Source organism: Erythrolamprus reginae, chromosome 1 (assembly GCF_031021105.1).
Source record: "Erythrolamprus reginae isolate rEryReg1 chromosome 1, rEryReg1.hap1, whole genome shotgun sequence".
In the NCBI taxonomy this organism is placed as follows: domain Eukaryota; kingdom Metazoa; phylum Chordata; class Lepidosauria; order Squamata; family Dipsadidae; genus Erythrolamprus; species Erythrolamprus reginae.
Window position 1 is genome coordinate 349,779,382 of NC_091950.1, and position 23,902 is coordinate 349,803,283.

At 39.1% G+C, this 23,902-nt stretch overlaps 1 protein-coding gene across 2 annotated transcripts in view; it reads right to left on the reverse strand.

Annotated features, from left to right (window-relative positions):
* The window catches only part of MDGA1 (MAM domain containing glycosylphosphatidylinositol anchor 1), a 401,506-nt gene that overhangs the window by 210,539 nt on the left and 167,065 nt on the right, over positions 1 to 23,902 (reverse strand). For both annotated transcript variants that reach the window (XM_070734253.1, XM_070734254.1), the window contains exons 4-5: positions 19,279 to 19,475; positions 8,574 to 8,706 (exon numbers count right to left, since the gene is read on the reverse strand). In XM_070734253.1, coding sequence (XP_070590354.1) covers positions 8,574 to 8,706; positions 19,279 to 19,475 — 330 coding nt within the window. The remainder of the gene's footprint in view (positions 1 to 8,573; positions 8,707 to 19,278; positions 19,476 to 23,902) is intronic.

The window sequence follows — 23,902 nt, forward strand, 5'->3', positions numbered from 1 at the left end:
TCCTCCTCCCTGCCTCAGAGTCCCTCTTTTTTTTAAAAGCCTCACCTCACCTTCTTCCTTCGGCAGTGACTGTCCTCCTCCTCTTCTTCTTCCTCCTCCTCCTCCCACCCAAATTCCGAGCTTTTATTTCTTTCCTAATGGGTTTGCATGCATTATTTGCTTTTACATTGATTCCTATGGGAAAAATTGCTTCTACCTACAAACTTTTCTACTTAAGAACCTGGTCACTGAACGAATTAAGTTCTTAAGTAGAGGTACCACTTCATCAGTTCTAACTACTGGTGGGAAATGGAAGGAGTTATGTTCTTGGCAGTCACTCTGATAAGCTAGTCATTAGCTCTCTGAAAGTTGTTGAGGACAATAAATGATAATATGGTATTTGTAAACCAGGATTGAAATGAGGGGTTCTTGGTGCTAGTGATGGTGATGTCACCTAGCTAAGGTAATGAAACTTCTGTAAGAAAACAAGCAAGCACCAGGGAGCCCTCATTGTTGAAGTCCTTGGGGGGTTTATTTGTATTGTCAGGGTCATTCGAATCAGAGTGTAAACAGGTGTGGCACCTTCTTCAGACTGCTGAAAGGACTGCGTTGTAAATAGGAGCTAGGTGGTGTTGTATCCCTTCCTCTCTATTGAGGGAAAGCTGTTTAATTTAAACATAGATGGCCTCTTTGATTTTCTTTTCAAACCATTGGTCTTCTTTGTTGACAATGTGAACTTTGCTGTCTTATGAAGCACCCTTTCCTAAAGACCCCACCTCCAATATCTACCTTCTAGGGTTTAAGATTTTTTTAAAAAGTTTTAATTTAACTCTTAAATATTATTATTATTATTATTATTATTATTATTATTATTATTATTATCACTAATATTATTAATATCATTAATACCAATAATAATAATAATAATAATAATAATAATAATAATAATAATAATAATAATATTTGTATGCCGCCCCTTTCCGAGGATTTACACAACCTAGTGCAGTGATGGCAAACCTTTTTTTCCTCGGGTGCTGAAAGAGTGTGGGTGCATGCTACTGCACATGCCCAAGTGCCCACACCTATAATTTAATGCCCGGTCCCCAGAAGTCCTCTGGAGGCCAGAAACAGCCTGTTTCCCAACTTTTGGTGGGCCCAGTAAGCTCGTGTTTCATCCTCCCCAGGCTCAAAGGCTTCCTTGGAAATGCTCTCTCCCTTCATCCTAGAGCAGCGTTTCCCAACCTTGGCAACTTGAAGATATTTGGACTTCAACTCCCAGAATTCCCCAGCCTGGCCAAAAGGCTCTCTGAAGCCAAAAATGCTCTCCAGAGCCACTCTGCAAGCCAAAAATCAGCTGGCTAGCACAGACATGCACTTTGGAGCTGAGCTAGGGCAACAGCTCGCGTGCCAACAGATATGGCTCCACGTGGCACCATCACTGACCTAGTGTGTTTTCAATTTTAAACTGCATGAAAGCTGCACCCTTACTTTCAAGGTTTGTCCTCGTAATTTTATTTAGCTCCTTGTTTCCTCCATAAATAGGATCTGCCCCCCAAATAAGCCCTAGTGAAGAGGGCTGGGCGTGGTCATCATAGGAGGCGGAGCATGCGCATGGACCGATGGCATCCGGCACCAGCCACAGCCTGTGCAGCTCAGGTGAATTGATTACCTATCTAAGCAGCAGGTGGAGGCAGAAAGTGAGAAAGGGAAAGGGGGCAGGAATACACGGCAAATCACAAACTGGACTTTATATTGTTTTATTGGTCTTCAGCATCTGTAAAAATGTGAAGAGTTGTGTCTCCTGCTTTTAATGGGAAATTTAGATTTTTTAAACAAATTCCCATTTTCATGAAATAGTTACTTGTCCATAGCTGAAGAATAAAAAACAATACGGAATAGAATGCAGCTTATGACCTAAAATGAAAGCTGTTGATTTTTGATCTGAAGAAATGCAAATAAAGCATTTTTTATAACTCTAATGGACCTTGCTATAAACAAAAGAAAAAATGTTCCTGGAGCACTAGTTTAGGCAACCATTCAAAATTATGTATTTTCTTTTATGTCAGTTTCCCAGACTTAATAGCTAAAACCCTGTGTAGCAACATTTTGTTTTCCATTATGTCGAAAAATGGGCTTGTTTATATCTATAACTGGGCCAAAAGGAATCCATAAATCAGCTCCCTGCACCATGTAAAAGTGCCGGCAGCATCTCTCCAGATTCCTGAGTTCTGGCTAGATAGCACAAAATCCAAGTTCAGCTGTAGGCCCACCTCAGATCGCATCCTCTTGCAGTTAGCAGATGGAGACTAACAACGTGTAGCCATTCTTATGCAGGAGATGAATCTCATTTATTTGCAACCTGTGGCAATTACTCTCTGTCTCTCCCCCTCTCTCCCTCTTTTTCTCCCTCCCTTCCTGCTCCCCCCTCTCAAAAACAGCTCACACACACCTTGCTGGTAAGTGAGTTGAAGAGCAAAGGGAAGAGGGAAGCAATAAAAACAAAGAGTCACTTTCAATTCTCTTTGAAGTCCAATTTGTTGCAAGATAACTGCAGGAGAGTTCTCCTTTGTTGTGGTTTAACCGTGTTGAAATCAAGACGGAGGAAAAAGAATCCGGTCCCTGCTTTGCCTTGCCCTGCCACTGTCCCAACTGTGGGCTTCCAAATCTCTGGACCTCCTTAATTGTAAAAGCATTAATAATAGAATAGTAAGGAAAAACTGGGCATGCATGCAGAATCACAATGATTTCCTGCATTCATATGCAGGGAATCTCAAAACAGCAAACTTTGGGGATAAATTTTCAAAATTACCACTAGCGATATGATTCTAAGGCTTTGACGCATGAAAGTACAGAATATATATTATATTATATAAATAGGAGAAATATTATATTTCAGATAAAAGATATAGCAAAAAAGAATATTTTTCTTCTTGATTGATAATTATCTAATAAATTGTGAAAAATAATTAAGATATATAAATACAGTGGTACCTCAAGATACGAACCCCTCGTCTTACGAACAACTCAAGATACGAACCCGGGGTTCAGAAAAAATTTGCCTCTTCTTATGAACTTTTTTCGTGTTACGAACTCCAAACCCGAACTTCCGGGTTTGGCGTTCGGAGGCTGCTGGGAAGCCGCGCGGCTGTTTTAAAAGGTGACAGCTGGGCTGGGGGGCTTCCCAGCAGCCTCCGAACGCCAAATGCGGAAGTTTGGGTTTGGCGTTCGGCTTCGGGAGACGGCTGGGAAGCCGCGCGGCTGTTTTAAAAGGTGACAGCCGGGCGGCAGCGGTTTTTTTGCGGGTTTTTTTTTGGTTGCATGGATTAATTGACTTTACATTGTTTCCTATGGGAAACAATGTTTCGTCTTACGAACCTTTCGTCTTACGAACCTCCCCTTGGAACCAATTAGGTTTGTAAGACGAGGTATGACTGTACAGTGGTACCTCATCTTACAAACGCCTCTTCTAACAAACTTTTCAAGATACGAACCCGGTGTTTAAGATTTTTTTGCCTCTTCTTCCGAACTATTTTCACCTTACGAACCCAAGCAGCTGCTGCTGGGATGAAGGGGTTTCTTTTTTCCCCCTTTTTTGAAGAAAGAAAAGGGAGGGGCTGCTTGGAGTAGGAAAGATTTTGCAGAGAACAAGGTGCTTGCAAAGGCACTGAAAGGGTGTCTTTTTAAGAAAGAAAAGGGAGGGGCGCCCCCCTTGCCTTTCTTCCTTCCCACTCACCCTTTAGCCTAGCCTTGCTTCTTCCACCCACCCCCTTTAGCTGCTCCTCCCTGCTCTTTGTTCCCCTCCCTTCTAAAGTTTGGGATTTTCCTGAAGGATTTGCACGCATTATTTGCTTTTACATTGATTCCTATGGGAAACATTGTTTCATCTTACGAACTTTTCACCTTACGAACCTCCTCCTGGAACCAATTAAATTCGTATGATGAGGTACCACTGTTTATACAACTAATTTTGAAAGGTGGCAATTTTAGCAGTCAACAGTACAGTTGACAACTCGTTTTGTGTATGTGTGTGTAATGTTTTCTTAGTTTCTTGTTTTTGTTGTTTTTTCTTAATGTATTAAACTAATAAAATTATTTTTATATACTCCATGCATGATTTTGCTACCTCCACAGGTGCAGCAGCAAAATCGCGCTGGTCCCGCAAGAACTTAATTGTGAGCGTAATTTAGCGTTCCGGCTCGTAGCCAACTGCTGGTTGCATCAGATAAGTACAGTTGTGATGCCAGATTTTTCTCCTTTGGTTTTCCCCCCCTTGCTTTGTTTATTCTTATTTGTAAGCCACCCAAATTTGGTTTAAATTGGATGGCTATACAAATGTTTTAGATAAATAAATAAAGACAGCTCACTAGATTGATAGATTGATTTTGGACTTGTCACCCTCTCAGACCTCTCAGCCTGAATTATCTTACAGGGTTATAGCTGTGGAGAATAAATGAAGGATTTATCTGATTTTCCATTGACATTCTTAACCTGTTTCCTACTTATTAACAGCCCCTAAGGAAATTCAACAGCAAACTTAGTCAATGTGACTTTCTGTGGTATTTAGTGGAACCAATGCTCCTATCCATATCTTGAATAGATTTAGCCAAAGAATAGCTAATGACTACATTGGTCCATAGCACATCTGAATTAACCAAATATACAAAGTTTGAAACAGCCAGGATTATGGAGCTCATCAACCTTTACCTATGGGCAAATATACCAACAAATTAAAGGGAGACCTATGGAACTACCTCTTTCAGGACTTATAGTGGAGGTCATTGGGAAAAATCCAGAAACCACTGTGCCGCCACAATGAAGGTGGAGGTGTCATTTACAGATATGTAGTTGACACCTTCACCATAATAGAAAATACCAGTTAGAGAACATCTACAAAACAATTAACAACATCTTCAAATGAATCCAGATTACCAAACAAGAAAAACAAAAATAGCAACACATCACCCTTTCTGGACATTATAATCAGCAGATTAGAATGGCAAATTAGAGACACAAATATACAGAAAAATAACCCTCACCAACCAAGCGTTCCACTTCCAGAGCATCCTTCCATCCTTCCACAAGAGAAGCTGAATAAAAACTTTACTTACATGAGTGCAAACTCACTACAGCAACCCTAAACAACCAAAAAAAGACACAGAATATCTGTACAACATATTCCAACAAAATGAATATTTATGCAACTTTATCAAAAAGTGACTGACCACTCAACCCAATATACACCAACCAACACAAAATCCAAAAAGAATAACACTGCCATACATCAATTCTCAGAAATTATCACCAGACTACTACAACCACATGGAATCACCTTAACACACAAGTCAATTAAGGCCTAAGTCAGTGGTTCTCAACCTGAGGATCGGGACCCCTTTGGGGTGTGTGTCGAACAACTGTTTCATATGGGTCGCCTAATTTCCCTTGGTGTTAGGAACTAAAGCTTCTATTCTGGTGCCTTGGAACATATTTTTACAATCTGACCAATCAGGCGTTTACAGAGGGGGGTCCATCTGACCATCCTGCTAATCAGCTTAAAGCTCTGTTGGGAGAATTGGCGCTAGACCTATGGTTGGGGGTCACCTCAACATGAGGAACTGTATTTAGGGGTCACAGCCTAAGTAAACCAAACATCTAATGAAAACCAAAAACCCAACAGCCCCAGAAGAAAATTAAACAGGAATCAACTAGAAACATATAAGATTGATGGCAGAAAAAGACCTCATGGTCCATCTAGTCTGCCTTTATACTATTTCTTGTATTTTATCTTAGGATGGATATATGTTTATCCCAGGCATGTTCAAATTCAGTTACTGTGGATTTACCAACCACGTCTGCTGGAAGTTTGTTCCAAGCATCCACTACTCTTTCAGTAACTATAACACAGAATGCCACTCCATAGGATAAATAGGCAGAAGATTGCCAGAATGCATCCATTAAGACATGGTGGACACTCTTTAATTTCACAACAAATGGACAGACTTAACTATAATTTCAGCTTAGAAACTGTAAGCATCCTAGACCAAATTAAGTACAAAAATACTAGGGAATTTCTAGAAACCTGGCATTCTGACAAACTAGTCATTGATAGACACATAGATGGATATAAACAGTAACTATGTACTATGCAAAAGAGACAATCAACAAACCAAAAAGGGGAAAAAAGACCAAAACACTTCACAACTAGTAATCAGTATTCAGATGTGCATAAATTAATTCTAAGATTAAGATCAGACCAACAATCAAGTAAGCAGTGGTTCCCAAACTTGGCAACTTTAAGACTTGTGGACGTCAACTCCCAAAATTCTCCAGCCAGCTATGCTATGCTATGTATAGCTATGCTATGCTGGCTGGAGAATTCTGGGAGTTGGAGTCCACACGTCTTTAAGTTGCCAAGTTTGGAAACCACTGAAGTAAAGGAAGCCCCAGTCAAGGAACTGCCAAACAAGCCAACAGTAAACTGTCCATCCAAATAACTTCTAAGTTCACCTCTACCAACACTGACAGGGCAAGCCACTAAAATATAAACTGAGAGCAAACCTTATCCTTACTAGGACTGATGAGGTTACCTAGTTTGGATAATGAAACATCCGCAAGAAAACAACCAAGCTCATAAAGCATTAAAAAAAAACTCATTTCAACCCCAAGGTACAAATATGCTCCTTTATTTTTCAATAAACTAGCATTGGTCCTTCTAGCTCTCTGCTTTGTTAATTAACTCAAGTTCAATTTCTTATCCAGGATTGTTCCTAATCACAGCTAACAATACTAAAACCTGGTGCCAACCACTTAATCCCCCAAGTCATTTGTCACTGAAAAGAACACATGCTCTGCGTTCTTGGTCTCAATCTACGCATTGCATGTTATATTTCAAAATGGATTCAGAGAGAGTGGAAGTTCAGGCATAGACCAAAGGTTGGGTTTTAAATGAAGTTGTCAGTGAGACTTGCTATGAACAACTTGTTTGTTAGAATAATGCTCAGATAAGAGGTGGGACTTTGGAAAGTGTAAGAGGTGGAAAAATACTTTGTTTTTCAAGTGTTGTTGAACTGCAGTTCTCAACATCCAACACAATGACAACACTGGCCAGAATTGCTGGGAGTTGTAGTTCAACATTAGGAACATCTTGTTTACATCAAGCAAGACAGCCTTTGCTGCTTGCCTCCAAACAAAAGAATGTCTACCCCTGAGATAGCGCTAGCTACCCTATTATCTTCTCAACACACTGGCTTCAAAGACTGCAGACTACAAAGCTAGAAATGTCCTCTGGTGAGGGTCACACTGATGCACTTAAAAAAAAAGTATCAAAACATATTTAAAACAAACATTTTGGAGAGATAAATTGAATAGTATCTCAAGAGAAAGTACACTTGAAAATGAAGTCTAAAAGCATTTTTGGAGGTTGATTTTTAAAACATCACAGAATAATAAGGAAGCAACTCAGAACGTAAAACTAGAGCTTCTTCGGTTATAAGATTTTTATCTTCAAAACTTTGTTTTAAAAAAAGTTTTCATAAGTGCAAAAATAGGGAACTATTAAAAATTAAGTTAGGATTAGACATCCATTTATAGTTTTTAAAGGGGAAAGGTGGACAATTAACAGCTTGTGGACCAGACAGAGACCTCCCAATGTTTATTTATCTATTTCATATAAATCTATTTCAATTAGTGGCATTGAATAAAATTCAAACAAAATGTAAACAATAACAAACATTCGTTAGAAATGCAAGCAATCAAGAAACAAACAAAATGAAGCAAGCATTTAATACAAAACATTATGACATTGCACTATCCCCTCTCATCTACAAATATGGAGTTTTACAGACTTCAGCAACAGGAATTGGAGGGAACAGTGCTGGTGGTTGATCAAAATACCCCTCCTCCTTCCTTCAAATCATGTTCATCTACTTATAAAGATCCCTAAGGAATCTGAGGTCCTTCTTGTTAGTACAGGGTACATGGTTGTTAGGGATTGCCATTGTAAACTGCATATTGTACACTTGTACCAAACTTGTACTTAAAGATTTAATGTGCACTCAAAGAGTTAACTTGTACTTGAAGAGTTAATATTCAAGGCTGTTTCGTCACTTCCTCATTGAAGCTATAAAAGCTCATTATTCTGCTCAGTCACTTCCTTTACTTTTGCCTGAGAAGGGGGAGTTGTGTTTAAGCTTCGTGCTTGTATAAGCTTCGTGCTTATTATCTATATTGTATTTTGCTTTGTGCTTCTATCTTGTAATTGCTCAGTGCTTATTATCCTGTATTTGCTTCATGCTTATTCTGGATTGTTTATATTTTGTTTATATGTAAATAATACTTATTTAACTAAGTCTGTGTCTTGGCTTTATCACACATCCACGCTCTGTTAAAATTCTCTGCTCAGTGATGTCGAAGGTTTCATAGCCTAGCTATACCGAGACAAGCCAACACTCCTGATCAAAGTTCCCTCCACTTCTTTTGCTATCATTAATCTCTTGAAAAAAAGAACGTCTTAAAAGGTCTTCTTCCCCTGTTGATCTTGATGGATGGGAATTAGAGCCATTTCCCAATCCCATTATTATTGGGTTTCTGTGACTTACCAGTTGTGTTGGTCAGCTCAAAGGTGACTGTCTTATCAGGGATGCCACACACATTTCTGACAGATACCTGGCATGTATAACTGGCATAGTCATGGGGTCGTAGATTTTTCAGTTTCAGAACTTTTGTTTCCCCCTAGAGTGTTTGGAAAGAAAGAGATGAGAGAAGTCAGGGAAACTATTTGTGTCCACTAGCCTGTGAAGTGAACTGCAAATCTCACGTAACAGTTCCAGTGCTACCAATTTCATTCGAAGTAATGGTATCAGGTTTACTTGCCTCAGTTTACAGATAACATTTGGGGTCGGGTGAAGAGTATCTGTAGGCACCAAGTGTCAGAAGTACTGTCCCATATTGCTTTACAGCATTCTCTGGATGGTTTATGGAGTCAGCATTTTTGCCCCCAACAATCTGGGCCCTCATTTTGCCCACTTCAGAAGTATGGAAGATGGAGTCAACCTTGAGCCCTGTCAGGATCGAACTCCTGGCTATGGCTACAGAGTTAGCCTGTATTACTTCATTCTAACTACTGTGCCACCACAGTTCCTTAACTTTTTAAAAAATGAACATTAACATCGTGCAAAGCACAGCACTGACATCCAATATCACCTTTATTTATAACAATATTTCTCGACATCACATAGGTCTAATAGATATTCTTAGAAAATAAACACGAGTAATGGCTTTATTAGGAAGTTGGGGAAAGAAAAGTCAATGCTAAAACAGGCTACTAAAGGAGGGCAGCCCCATAAGAGATTATTTTTCAATCAATGCAACCAGTTTGTAACGTGCCCCCATCGCTTCGTGAATATGTAAGCCTCCTCTAGCATGGATTGCTGCCCATGGGAAGCAAGAATAATAGGAATTAAGCATTGCTAAGGCTTCTAGCAACAGGAATAAAGTACTGTCCGCAACATTTCTCTAACCATTCGACTGCTTTACAGCTTAGTATCTTAGAAGGGTGCTGGTGATGTAAATTTTCGGGCAACAATATCTTGTTTGGAGGTACTTTTGCAGTACAGTAATAAAGTGGAAGCTCTACGTACAAACTTAATTCATTCCGTGACCAGGTTCTTAAGTAGAAAAGTTTTTAAGAAGAAGCAATTTTTCCCATAGGAACCAATGTAAAAGCAAATAATGTGTGTGATTGGGGAAATCACAGGGAGAGTGGAGGTCCTGTTTTCTCCCAGGAGATTCCTAGAGAGGCCCCACAGAGGCTTCTCCCTGTCTTTTCCAGCCCTGTTTCCTCCCAGGAGATTCCTAGAGAGGCCCCACGGAGGCTTCTCCCTGCCTTCTCCGGCTCTTTTTCCTCCCAGAAGATTCCTAGAGAGGCTTCTCCCTGCCTTTTCTGGTTACAGTTTGCTTGGGTTTGTAAGCAGAAAATGGTTCTTGAGAAGAGGCAAAAAGAATCTTGAACACCCGGTTCTTATCTAGAAAAGTCCGTAAGTAGAGGCTTCTTAGGTAGAGGTACTAATGTACAAGGGTAACATTATTTGAATGAACAGTGAAGGTATTATCCTGGGGTAAGTGATGGCAAACCCTTTTTTGTTCATGTACCAAAAAGGGGGAGAGGTCGTGCACAGGCGTGCCCACACCCATAATTCCATGCTCCCCCACATGTGTTCATGGCACCACCCTGCTCCAGGTATGCAAAACACACCCATTTTTTCACTCTTCCCAGGCTCCAGAGCCTTTGTAAGAGCCTAGGGTGAAAACGGCCTTCCCCAGGCCCTCCGGAGGCCTGAAACGTCCCATTTCCCCACTTCCGTAACTTGGCAAATGGGCCATTTCCGCCCTATGGAGGGCCTCGGGGGAGAGGCCATTTTCACCCTCCCCAGGCTCCTAGGAAGGCTCTAGAGTTTGGAGAAATCAAAAAACTTGCCTTTCCCATCCCTTCCACAGGTTGGAAACAGCCCAGGAAACAGTTTCCTGACTCCCAGTGGACCCAGAAGGGCCCAAAATCACCTGAGCTTGTGTGCTCACCAATATGGCTCTGAGTGCCACTAATGGCAGGCGTGCCATAGGTTCATTATCACTGGTCTAGGTCATGGTGGAGGTGAAAAAATATCACCAGGTTGATGGCAAGAATTTACTCCATTGTCATTATGGGGGAATCATTCTAATCTATGGGTGGAAAATAATAGAAGGTGGTAATAGTAGTGAATATGGTCATTGATTGCATTATTGTCCTCTGGACCTATGGAAATGAATATCAAAGTCGTGATGAAAATGGTATGAAATATTCATTTCCATAGATCCAATAACTTCCACCCCATCATCAACCTCACATTAGAGTGCTAGAGAATCTGTCCACTTCCTTGATCATAAAACAACACACATGTAAAGATATTACAGGTAATCCTTGACAACGACTGGTCACTTAATGACTGTTACTACCCACCCACCCCTAAAATTGACTTATAACCTATTTATTTATTTTTATTCGATTTTTACGCCGCCTTTCTCCTTAGACTCAGGGTGGCTTACAACTTGCTAGCAATAACACTTTTTAACAGAGCCAGCATATTGCCCCCACAATCCGGGTCCTCATTTTACCCACCTCGGAAGGATGGAAGGCTGAGTCAACCTTGAACCGCTGACCTACAGATCTACAGTCAGCTCTAGTGGTTTGCAGTACAGCACCCTACCTGCTGCGCCACCCCGGCTATTGTTTGAATAGGTCATAAGTTGGCTGCCCTTCTATGGTCACATGATTCCACTTTGGGACCTTGGCAACTGGCTTACCATTTGCAGTGTTTGCAGTCACATGACCATAATTTGTGACCTTTTTTTGCTGGTTTCTGACATCTATTTCTATTTTTTTGGCAAAAAACATATTTTAGAGAAAACCTATTTATTTAACTACCACTATCAAAAATTGGATCTGGTCTTATGATGCCTCAACTTACAACCACAATGAATTACAACTGTAATTGCAGGCTCAGTTATATACTCAAGGACTACTTAAAGGAAACCTACAGATCACCATGCACACAAACTCTATCATTTATAGCCAAACTCTACACTACAACTACATTTGTTTTGACTCACTTGATAGGGTTGCTCAATTGATGAAATTAAACCATTTAGGGGACTGCATTATCATCCACAAAGATCAATAGACCATGGAGTTAGAGTTAGATCAATATCCATGGAACACACACTATAGAACTAGCTATAGAAACAGAAACACCAGTAGGTTGTCACTTACGTAACTCAAACTATTCAAACACATGATTTATAAACTACAACCAAACTGAACAATGATACTGTGCTTTCTTAGGCATATGGGTCCATACTTTTATACAGACAAGTATTCAATCTGAAGTGAATTCTCACAAGCAACAATAGTGCTTCTATAGGAACCAGGCCCTTCAAGCAACCCAGATATCCATTTTGCCTCCACATACACCAACAGTACCATCACAAGCTCCAACAAGTGCACACACCAGATTAAAAGCATCTTCACTGTAATGTGATATATGCCATCACCTGTCAGCAATGTCCCTCTGGATTCCATGGACAAACTTTACACAAAAAAATTAATGAACACAAGTTTGACATCGGAACTCAAAACAAGGACAAAGTAATAACAGCATTTCAACCTGCCAGGACACATTCTATGGCAGACCTCAAATGTCTATTTTGGAAAAATTGGACTTCCACAACACCCTTGAGCGAGAGATTGCAGACTTCATATATTAAAAGGTTCCAGGCAATCTGAGAAGGTCTCGACTAACACAATGGCTCTTGAACACATCGTAATTGTTAATTTATAATATCTGTCACACATTAATCTACATTTGCAGAGGCAACCTGACTTGCCTTCCCTTTCTTTCCCCTCTCTTACCCCAGTTGAAATCCTATATTTTTTTAGCCACTCTATAACATTTGATGAAGTTTATGAAAACTTATACCTTTTAATAAATTGTGCTACAAAACCTGACATCGTATACCTGATTCCCCCCTCCCCCCAGTTATCCTTAGGGCTCCTAAAAACAATATTTTGTTGCAATACTATCTTCCTGGCTTGAGAGAAGAAATTGATTTCAAAGAAAACACTTGTATTTTTTGTTCTGGTCCCAAAGAGTTTTGTCTTTTGGTGGCAATGGTGGTGGAGTATGCTGTCACATTGATAAAACCAAAACTGCCCTGCTAATTCCTTTTAGAGAAATATGCATTCCAATTGGGTCTCTTTGAATTTTCCTTTGCTTGGTGCAAATTTTGACATCTTCCTTGAAATAAAAAAATAAAAATAAAGCTTACTTTTTAACATCCATTGGCACAATTTCCTTGGGAACTGCTGTAAATCAAGAGACTGGTGTTCTCAAACCGGACTTGGAAATTTTGCAAAACATTATAACGCTTAACAATTGCTCAGTTTCCAGGCCACCAAATTTCACGCAAAGGTTTTATTAAATTTCAGGAAAGGCGGTCAGAAAGAGGTATGGATCTGAATCGTCAGGTATATAAAAGCTACTTACAGCCTCACACTGCTATTGGGCATTCAACTGTTCTGTTGGGTTTCATTCTTACTTGCAATAAAGATTCTTATTTAGCTAAAGTGTTTCTGAGAGACTTTTGCCAAACTCAAGCCTAGGAAATGAATTCAGCTGTATAAAGGTCTGTGATTTACTGTTAGGTCCTAGTCAGGAGAGTCTGACATTTTCTTTCTCTCCCCCAACTCCCCGAATTGTATCTTCTGTTTTGCCTTGAGCTTTTGTGAAATCCCTTTTGATTTGTAACATAATTCACGAGCAGTCTATTTTCTGCCTTCACTCTTACAATTTTGCCAGTATACCTTTATATTAAACCTGTGCAGCCCTCCGCTAGTTATCTGAACGTTATCATCTTATACATCTTTTCCTTTTGATTTCCAAATTATTAATACATGCCTCTACTTGAAAAAAAAACTGACCCAAATGAAGTTCTTTTCCTCCCCTTTTTTTTTTGCTGATTGATAAAACATTACTTTTTGAAGCTGTGATTCCTAGTGTAAAGGTGAAGTAGAACTTGATTCTCTCATTCTATCTATCTCATGTTGGGCATAGCCAGGGGTGCCCGGACAGGGTGGAGCGAAGTGGGGTAGCGAAATTGGAGCTCCATCCCAGAGCACCCAATTCGCACTGAAAGATGAAAGAAAATGCAGGGCATCCTGCATAAGCCACGCCCACAGTGTGGTAGTAAAAATTTTGGTAGCCCTTCACTGGGCATAGCTACTTGGCCCATAAACTGTTGGGCAGAGAGAGTTTTGCGCACACGGAAGTTAACTCACCAGGTAGCCACAGTTAACCACTATACCTAATTGAAGTCTTCAATGAAACACAGCAGCAGGCTTTCTTGTAAAAATATATTTTACTTCTCTTGTATCAAACTGTTTCTCTAAATAAACCATCATACAATACTTTCTTATAACTCTTATAATACTCTTATTGAATCTACCACTGCAACCACTAAGCACTAACCACTAAGGAATTGTTCATATAGTGACTGCTGCTAGAATTATATATGCACAAAATTGGAAGCTGAATACAATAACAAGAGAAAGAGAGGTGTTAAGGAAGATTATGGAATGAATAGTGTTACATTGAAAATTAAAGATAAAGACAATTCGAAATATTATAAAATTTGAGGGAGATTTTATGAATGGATTAGAAATAAAAATAGTTAAAATAGATAATTATCTTGAAAGTAATGTAAAAGAATTAGAAATTGGATGGTAGAAACCCAGATGACCAACAGAGAAATGGTGGCAGCATTAGATGTAACACAAATTTAAAGTAGCTTAAGATTTATATTATTTTAAATGTACATTTTTATTATTATTCTTTTTAGCTAGGTTGTTGAAGTGATTTATGATTTATGAAATGAAAACAGAATTTTAGGATGTTTCATTAAGTTTTCAACATAAGAAAATTTTATATGCCTATTGTTATATAAAATTTTATATGCATACTTGTGTTTTCATTTATTTATTTATTTATATTTTTAAAAAATATGTATATATATATTTATTTTTAAAAAACTTTAAGGTGGAGAAAATAATATATATATATATATACTCAAAAAATAAACATCAGGTAAACGTGTAACTACCAAGTAGTTGAATCACTATACAAAGCTCAAATTATTAACTTAATAATTTATCTGTTAATATAATCAACTGTCCCTAAGCTTCTTCTAAAGACTAATGTAGCTAAGCCACAATTCTGATAAAACAGAAGGCACATAGATGAGAGAAGCATCATGCATCCAAATAAACTGTTCTCTCTCTTTTTAGCAATGCCATAATATATCAAAGACAAGAAGTTGTTATCTCAGATTTGCTTCCTCTCTCAGCTGTCCAGTTTTGGCTTGTCAAAGGAATGTAATAGGTGTTAGCCTATCACTGGCATATAAAATGATTGTGACTGTAGGCTAGAAAATAACAACAACAAATCCATTCTGCAACCAGCATCAGGCAAACTCTTCATGGAGCTGCAATTTTTGGTAGTGTGCCAGTTATTAAGCTTTTTCCAATGATAATGTATCTCTCCCTTCCAGAAAGGTCATTTTAAGAGGTAGAGTAATATAATGGTTGCTGGACTGGGAAGGGACAGGTTTAGGATCCAGTCTCTGTGGGTTGTTTGAAATCCTTAAGGACAACAAAAAAATCCAAACCGGAAGCAGATGCAAGGCAGAAACACAGGTGCAAAATAGACGGTTGTGCCAACTACAATGTTACAACCAAGAGAATAACAAGGGACGGGGATTTCTAGACTCATGTAAAACAACAGCTCCCAGAATGAGTAGATCTTCCATATTGCTTTGAGGAATATAGCCAGGGGTGGGTAGCAGGCAGGACATGGTGGAACACAGTTCCACCAGCGGAAATGAAGCTGCGTGCCCAGCTCCAGCTGACCGGCGGCAGTCACTTCCGGGATTACCGGTCTCGGCTCAGCTCTCCTTTTTTCTCTGTTGCTGCTTCTGTCCTACTCACTTTTTTCCTCTTTCCTCCTTCCTGGCCTCGTAGAAGCTTCCCTCTCTCCTTCCTGGCTCCCCTCCAACCTCAGCCACCTCCCGAGGCCAGGAAGGAGGAAAGAGAAAAAAAGCAAGGAGTGCACAGCAGCAGCAGAAAAAAGAGGAGAGCTAAGCCGAGCCAAGCCAAAGTGGTCTGGTATGTGGACTTTTTCCCCTTGCGAAGCCCTCGCTCCACCCGCAGCTGAGATGAAAAGGCATTGTGCAGCAATAATAACCATGTAACTCTCCCTCGGCTTTCTGATATTTTTCAATCCCCCTCTCCCATCCTCCTCCTCCTCCTCGGAAAGTGGCAGGGAGACCAGCAGGGAGTTGCAGAGGGCCCCTTTCCTCCCCTCTCTTTTCTCAACAGTTGATCGGCACGCATTCACCTAACTATGCAACCCCTTACAACATTGGTGAAGTTGTAAGTCGAGGACTTAACAGTTCACTTGAATGATGATGATCGTTCAAACCACTCCCACCTGGTCACATGGCCGGCAAGCCACTCCTACCCAGTCACAAAATAAGCCACACCCACATTGTGGCAGTAAAAAGTTTGGCAGCCCATTACTGAATATAGCCCTAACGATGTTATCTAGTTAAGGGTAATGAAACATCTGCAAGAAAACAAGCGAGCTTAGGCAGCACCTCATTTCAACCCTGAACTACAAATATTCCCTTTTGTTGGTGATACAGTCTCAATTTCTTAAAACTTCGAAGAAGAAAAATGTTAGCATGTGATTCAAGAAAGTCAGCACATGGAAAGCTCTGAGAATTTATGAAGGAGAAAAAAATAAAGAAAAACACACATTCGTTGTGGAGATTGTTTCTGAAAAGTACTTCATCACTTGGTATTTTGAACAATCTCAAGAAAAGCCAGTCATCAATTTCAAAACACTGAGGCAGAGCATTAATGAAGCATAGGCAATCCACCGGGCGGTAGGAGAGGGGAGGATCCAGTTTGCTGCTGTAAGATTTCATAGATTAATCATAGAGTCTGAACAGCTATGGTTGCAAAAGACAAACATGGAGTTTTTCCTTAGTATTCAATGAGCTATTTCTCACCACAAGAAGTCTCTTAATATAGGTACCATTTTTATGTACAAGCTTTCATCCCTTAAATGGACATAAACAATCTAAAGTAACAAAACAAACTTTTATACACGGATAGACAGACAGAAAGACAAATAGAGTGTCTTTGAAATTGATTTCTTTCAATTTGACAGCAGAGCTGTATCTAGAATGCTGGGCTGTGAATTTTGAACTCATACACAGGGTTTTCCAGATCGGCCCATTTTCTTTCATTCCTTTCTGTCTCTCCCATTTATCATGTCTGTTAACTTTGCTGAGTTAATACCTTTCTTGACCTCATTGCTTCTTCTCTTCAATGTTATACTGCTGTAGTTCTTCCTCCAATCTTAGCATCTCTTAATTCACTTTTAAGACTTAGTTCAGGACTTACAGGCACATATCAAGCATTATTAGCATACAGAATTCTATTTAAACCAACACTGAAATAATCCATCAACACAGCATCACATAAATAGTTATGTCATCTGAAGCAGTATCGGGTTCCTACCAGCAGGGATAAGGATGCCGCACCAATAGTAAAACTGGAGCTGCGCGCGCAGGTTCGAGTATCTGGCATGAATGTAGACGTGTCCCTGCAACTTTTATTTATTTATTTGTTTGTTTGTTTGCTTGTTTGTTTCATTTATATGCCACTGACTCCAAATGGACTCTGAGTGGCTAACAACAGGTATACAGTGTTCCCTCGATTTTCACGGGTTTGAACTTTGCGAAAAGTCTATACCACAGGTTTTCAAAAATATTAATTAAAAAATACTTTGCGGGTTTTTTCCCTATACCACGGTTTTTCCCACCCGATGACGTCATATGTCATCGTCAAACTTTCGCCTGCTTTTAATAAATATTTTTTTAAATAAACTTTAATAAATAAACATGGTGAGTAATAATGTAAATGGTTGCTAAGGGAATGGAAAATTGCAATTTAGGGGTTTAAAGTGTTAAGGGAAGGCTTGTGATACTGTTCATAGCCAAAAATAGTGTATTTACTTCCGCATCTCTACTTTGCGGAAATTCAATTTTCGCGGGCGGTCTCGGAACGCATCCCCCGCGAAAATCGAGGGAACACTGTAAATACAATATAAGTAAAAAGCCAATTAAAAATACCACTAAAATCATATGTATTATAAAACCATACTTGTAACAATCAGTCTTAATTCCAGGCCTGTTGGAAAAGCCAGGTTTTAACAGCTTTCCGGAAAACTGGTAGGGAGGAGAAAATGCGAATGCAAATCTCTGGGTCCAGTTGATTCCATAGGGTCGGAGCGGCTGCAGAGAAGGCTCTTCCCCGCGACAAAATGGACAATGCAAAATTGGTATAGGTATATGGTGGACCACATTCAATTCGAGATTATGGATAAAAGGATGAATTCGATTAAGGAAATTGATTTGCAACAGCTGATGGGGCGATGGGGCAAGGTAAGACGATATATGGCGAGTAGGATCCAAGACCAAGCTATAAGGAACAAGTTGGAATCACTCTATAATATGTAAAGAAATACTTCACTCTTGGGCTTAAATGATTTATACAAGAAATACCCCCAACCGGTGGTGGGGGTATGATTGATTGTCTGGTGGTGGGCACAATCACTGAGCACGTTATATGTCATATGTTGTGTGTGTGTTTTATATTATAAAAATCAATAAAAATATTAATTAAAAAAAAGAGAAGGCTCTTTCCCGAGGTCCCGCCAACTGACATTATTTGGCAGATGGGACCTGGAGAAGGCCGAATCTGTGGGCACTTACTGGCTGCAATGAAGCATGAGGGAGGAGGTGGTCCCATAAATTTTTGCTTCTGCACGTGCACAGGAAGCAAAATCTTGTGAGGGGATGTGTACGCATGTGAGATTTTGGTGATTTTTTGCTTCTGCGCATACACAGAATCGCCAAAATCTCACACACATGCTTGCCCCCTCACAAGATTTTGGCTCCTGCGTATGTGCAGAAGCAAAATCTCCCCGGGACACTGCATGGCAGAAACTTGAAGCTGTGCACGCAGCTGACCGGTAGCAGCAACCCCTGCCTGATCTGAAGTACAGTACTGCACTATAGGGATCTTAGCTTGATACCATTGTAAATCAATAAAAGAAACAGCAGTGGCTATTATATTACATTGAAACAATTCTTCATTGGGGTTCACCAGAAATCAGAAACCTGTATAAGAATCTATGGTGCATTTCAAAGTGAAAATTCTACATGTAAATCTGCAGAAAGTGGTGGTGGGGGGAATTGTCAAGGTCACAGAAACAACCCTCTATGGAAAAAAAAAACCCCCACACCGTTGTGCTAGTTTTTAAACAGAAAAAAAGGGTAGAGATAAAATTGGGCCTGATGTAAAGAAAGTTAATATACGTTAGTTTATCCTCCTATCTCATATTCTAACTTTATTGGGATCATCCAATAAAGCTGAATGGTAGGAGATTCAAGATAAAAGATTGTATCTCTTCACACTATGTGCAGTTAAACTATTGAACCTGGAAGTTTTTAAAACAGGATTAGACGCCGTTCATGGAGATAAGACTCAGTGACTTACTGTTCTTGAAACCTATATAGTGCCACGAGAAAATCCCAACATCCCCTGAATGTCCAAAAAGGTGTGTGGAGAGAGAACATCTATCTCACCTCTGTGTACAAGGGCTCATAGATATCCACTCCATTATCCTGACTATGGGAAAGAGTCTCAGAACCCCTCCTCCAGATGAAGCGAGCAGGTGGATTAGAGCTGACTGTGCAACGAAGGAAGACTGTCTTCTCATGGTAAAAACTCCCGCGGACATCACTGATAGTCTGATGGACAGTAAGGACGGGCTTGTCCAAATCTGCAAAAAAAAAGAAGGAAGGAGGGAATCCACAGAGATCATTGATGAGATTTAAGTCAGAATGTAGAAAGCCTGTGAGTGACCCAGTTTTCCAGTTCTAGAGGGAAAGGAAGGTAGTTTGGGAGACGTCATTCCACCCACTAGGCAAATTAATAATTCTCAAAATTATTTGAGAAAATTCCCTAAAGCTGAAGACGCTTCTTGGATGACTAGTGAAACATCTTCAAAGAAAAACCAGAAAATCCAGCTGCCTCTTGAAAAAGCACCTTTGGGTCCCTAAAATAAGGTTAAGCTATCCGCTAGGTATATGCATAGGAACTGAGCTTTTCTAAAGCAGCTAAATGAGGAATGGGATAAATTGCATTTGCCAGGTTGATCAGTAAATACTACAAGGACTGCTGTCTGTAAATTATCTGGCCCCAGAAGACTGAAAAGCTCATTTTGTCCTGGGGCTACTGAACATGTCCACAGAAGTCCTTTGAATAAATTGTGCATTCTGTTGTCTTTTAGCAAGCCAGATGGCAAAAGAAAACAGGAGATAGGCTATTTTTACCATGGTTGTATTGATATTTTAAGCACTGTGTCCGGCTTTGTGCCAGTTGATAAAATTCAAATGCTTTGTATTTTGTCTGTCATTGTGGAGTGGAGATCTTTAATAATGCTTGTGAAAACTTGATGCCAGATCTGGCTGTTTCTGCCTAGGCTGCCAAATGCATCTGTTCATCACTTTTATTCTACTGATGATACTTGGTAGCTTCTTTGAACTGCTGCTTTTCTAAATTTGAGTGCAGTTCTTGCTCTGTCAACTGAGATACCACCAGTGGAAAGATCTTGCATCTTACATGGTCGCTCATTTTTTAGCTAACTTCAATTTGTTATTTTTTAAAAAATATAAATTTAACATTTTAAAGTAGATGTCTGTATATGGTTTGTAATCATTTTTCTATATAAAAACAGGAGGTTTCAGTTAGTGTCATGTTCATGCTAGAGTTGGAGCTGATCTATATTTAGCCCAAAATCAAGAACTGTAAGAATTATTCTTGAATCACACTATTGAATGTTTCTCCATTCAAAAATCTTCATGCAAACAGAAATTAATCACAATGAAAAGCAATTTAAGCAGGACCTGCTCAAAACCCCACAAGGGCAATATCTTTATTTGCTCAACCAATATTTTATCATCTCTGCAAGTTTTCATGTTTCTTAAAAATCTTTATCAGCCTCAAGGAAGGCAATTTGGATGTTGTCCAATACAGCAGGGTGTAAAATGTTTCTGAATTATAGCAGGGTTTTTGTAAAGATATAACTCTCTGAAGATGTTGGTTCTTATTTCATATAAGAGGCCAAATAATATATATTAGCCCTAAATCTCATGTTCATTTTTCTGCTTTTTAACTATTTCACTTCATTAAAAATTTTAAGAAACCTGAAAGCTTGCAATTAATACTACATTTTGGTTAATACTACATTTTGTTTTTATTTCATTTTCCCCCCTGGCCAACACATCGATCATTATGGGAAAACTTTAATTCAGTAGTAGGGCATATTCTTTAAATTCAGAAGGGTCAAATTAACAACTTACCATCTCCAGATAATAATAAAATCACTTCCTTATAAAAAAAAACCTTAAAGATACACCAATACAATATTGTTTGGTGAACCAATGACCCAACCTGGTAAAAAGAAGTCTCCTTGGTCTCCAATACTATTTTTATATGGGAAAAAATTCAATATTCAGTATTGATTCATTATGTGAATCAAAATCCTGCAGGTAAGATTCAGTAGGTTAATAACACTAATTCAGTATATCATAATAAGACTTCTGTTCCCAAGGTACCTTTCAAGATTGAGTAGATTAAAGGAACAAAGAACCCTTGAATCAAATAATATAATTCTTGCCATCCATTTAGGTTCCCGCTTCATTTAATGTTCTGCTAATGAGGAGAGACAGAGCCAAACCAGATTAATGAAAGTTGTCAATATGCATCATATGTCCCTGCTTTCAGACAGTTATGTGTGTATATTCATGCACTCTGGGGTTGGGGAGATGGATAATAATTAAACTCAGTGGAGAAAAAAAAATCCAGATGTACACTAATGAGGACCAAATGCAGAGTCTTTTTAAAAAACACCACTGAAGAAAAGTCCGTGCATATTTGAAGCATGTGACCACTGAGCACACAAAGGCTCCTATTTTCTTCCATAAAGCTCTTATATGCTGTTGACATTTAAAATATTGATTTAGCTATATATAAGTCTGGAACTCTGGTTTCAAAACAAAATACCCACTTCCTGCTAAAAGCAAACATTTTCCATTAGACATGTGACTAGACCAGCCAATTTGCATATTTTAATGAGGCACATGTTTTGAAGAGCCAGTGTTTGTAATAAAAGTTGAGATTTCTCAGTCTGATAATACTAGAAGTGTATTCAGACACATGGGCAAATTATATTTTTTTCAACCGAGTGGTAATATTGAAAATGGCAGAGGAAAACATAAGAGATGTAGAGTCAGATTGGAGGGACTTGTAAGGAGTTTCAACCAATATATACTAACCTTTATTTCATATTCGAATTAATCTAGGGAAACTTTTTTAATGTTGCCTTTCTGGATGGCTCCTAAATAAGCATCAGGATTCCACTTTCCTTTATAAATTTTTGAGTTCCTACAATGACTTAAGATGACATAGGCAGAGTCAATCAAAAGAACGAATAATGATCTCTGGATTGTTATGCATATTATGTTATGCATAAAACTATTCGTGCCAACATATACAGAAACTTTTGTCTACGAGGATCGCCCAGAAAGTAATGCACCACATTTTTTTTCTCAGCCTACAGTAATGGTACAAATGTGAAACTTTAGATATACATTATTTGAATTGTCAGGAGTGCGTGTTTAAATTTTGCATTTCTTCAGATAGATAGCGTAGCTGCAGCAGTGTTTCAAAATGGCGTCTGTAAGTGATGTACATTACAAGCAGCGTGTCGTCATTGAATTTCTCACTGCAGAGAAACTGTTGGGAACATTCACAAATGTTTGTTCCCTCACTTCCACTTGTTTGGGCCATTAAAGGATGCCATTCGCGGAAGATATTTTGAGGATGACAAAGAGGTGATTCACACAGTGCAGAAAGGCTTCGTAACCAGAACAAGGAGTGGTACCGGCAGGGCATACACGTCCTTGTTTCTCGCTGGAGGAAGGCCATAGAACAAGACGGAGATGATGTGGAAAAATAGGGAGTGTAGAAGAAACATCATTCTTCCTTGTGTGTAAGTTTCATTGTGTTCAACAAATAATTGTTGAAGAAAAAATTGTGGTGCATTCCTTTCTGGGCGACCCTCGTACATTAATGGGAAAATGGAGTCTGTTACAATATTCATGAACTTAGAGAGCCAATGGTAACAAGATCAGCCAATGAATAGGCATAGCATCTAAATCAGCCAGTGGGAGCTAACCCCTTCTGAGTCTGTGCAGAGAATCAAAACTGGAACTTATGCTTAAGGCTGGGCACAGCTCAGTCCACTCTGCACTTTCCGTGTCCACTCTGAACTTAAAGCTTGTTTGCTGCTGGAAATGAAACGGTTTGTAAATGAAACAGTTTTTAATTATTGGATTTGTACTGCATTTTTTATTGTTGTTGTGAGCTCTTCGGAGAGGGGTGGCATATCTAATAAATTATTATTATTATTATTATTATTATTATTATTATTATTATTATTATCTACTTGTGGTATTGTATATGTATTATTATATTTATAAAGAAGTTAATGAATCCAGCTGAATCAGTCTGGTTTGATTTTGAAACAAACTTTAATATGGTCTTTCTATGATAACTAAATATTTATGTTCTTTTCCCAAGTGCTTTGTGATCACATCATTCAAGTGAGAAAATATGGCACCATTGCTATTAGTTTCCTCTGCATTTTGATCATCCTTTTGCAGCAGTTCCTACTTGGATGGCCTTCAGAATTGTTCTTTGCCTTGTTCCTTCCACAAGTTGAAGAAAAAAAGAAAAAATATCAGTGACAATGAAATAGCTGAAATAGCATCACTGGGCTTTAAATGATGACATGCAAATGGGGCAGCAATAAAATTCACCTGATCTAAATCTCAATTGTCTGCTGCTTAACTCTCATTCATTTTTGATGCTGCAAAGCAGTTATAACAAGGTGACTTACCCTTGGCCATTTCACCTGGACATTTTTTCTGCCCCAAAACCTCTTAGTGTAATAAGTTCTCACCTGCACTCCATTCCAGGGACCTTTAATTTCCCTATCAGTCTCCAGTGACAGCTCTAATCTCTCACCATACCGCTTTGAAGTATTTTGGAATGGGGGGGGACCTCACTGTGTCAAAGTGAATGATTAAAATAAGTTGAAGTGATTTAAGCTCCTCATATTTAAATGTGCAAACTCTGCCAGAA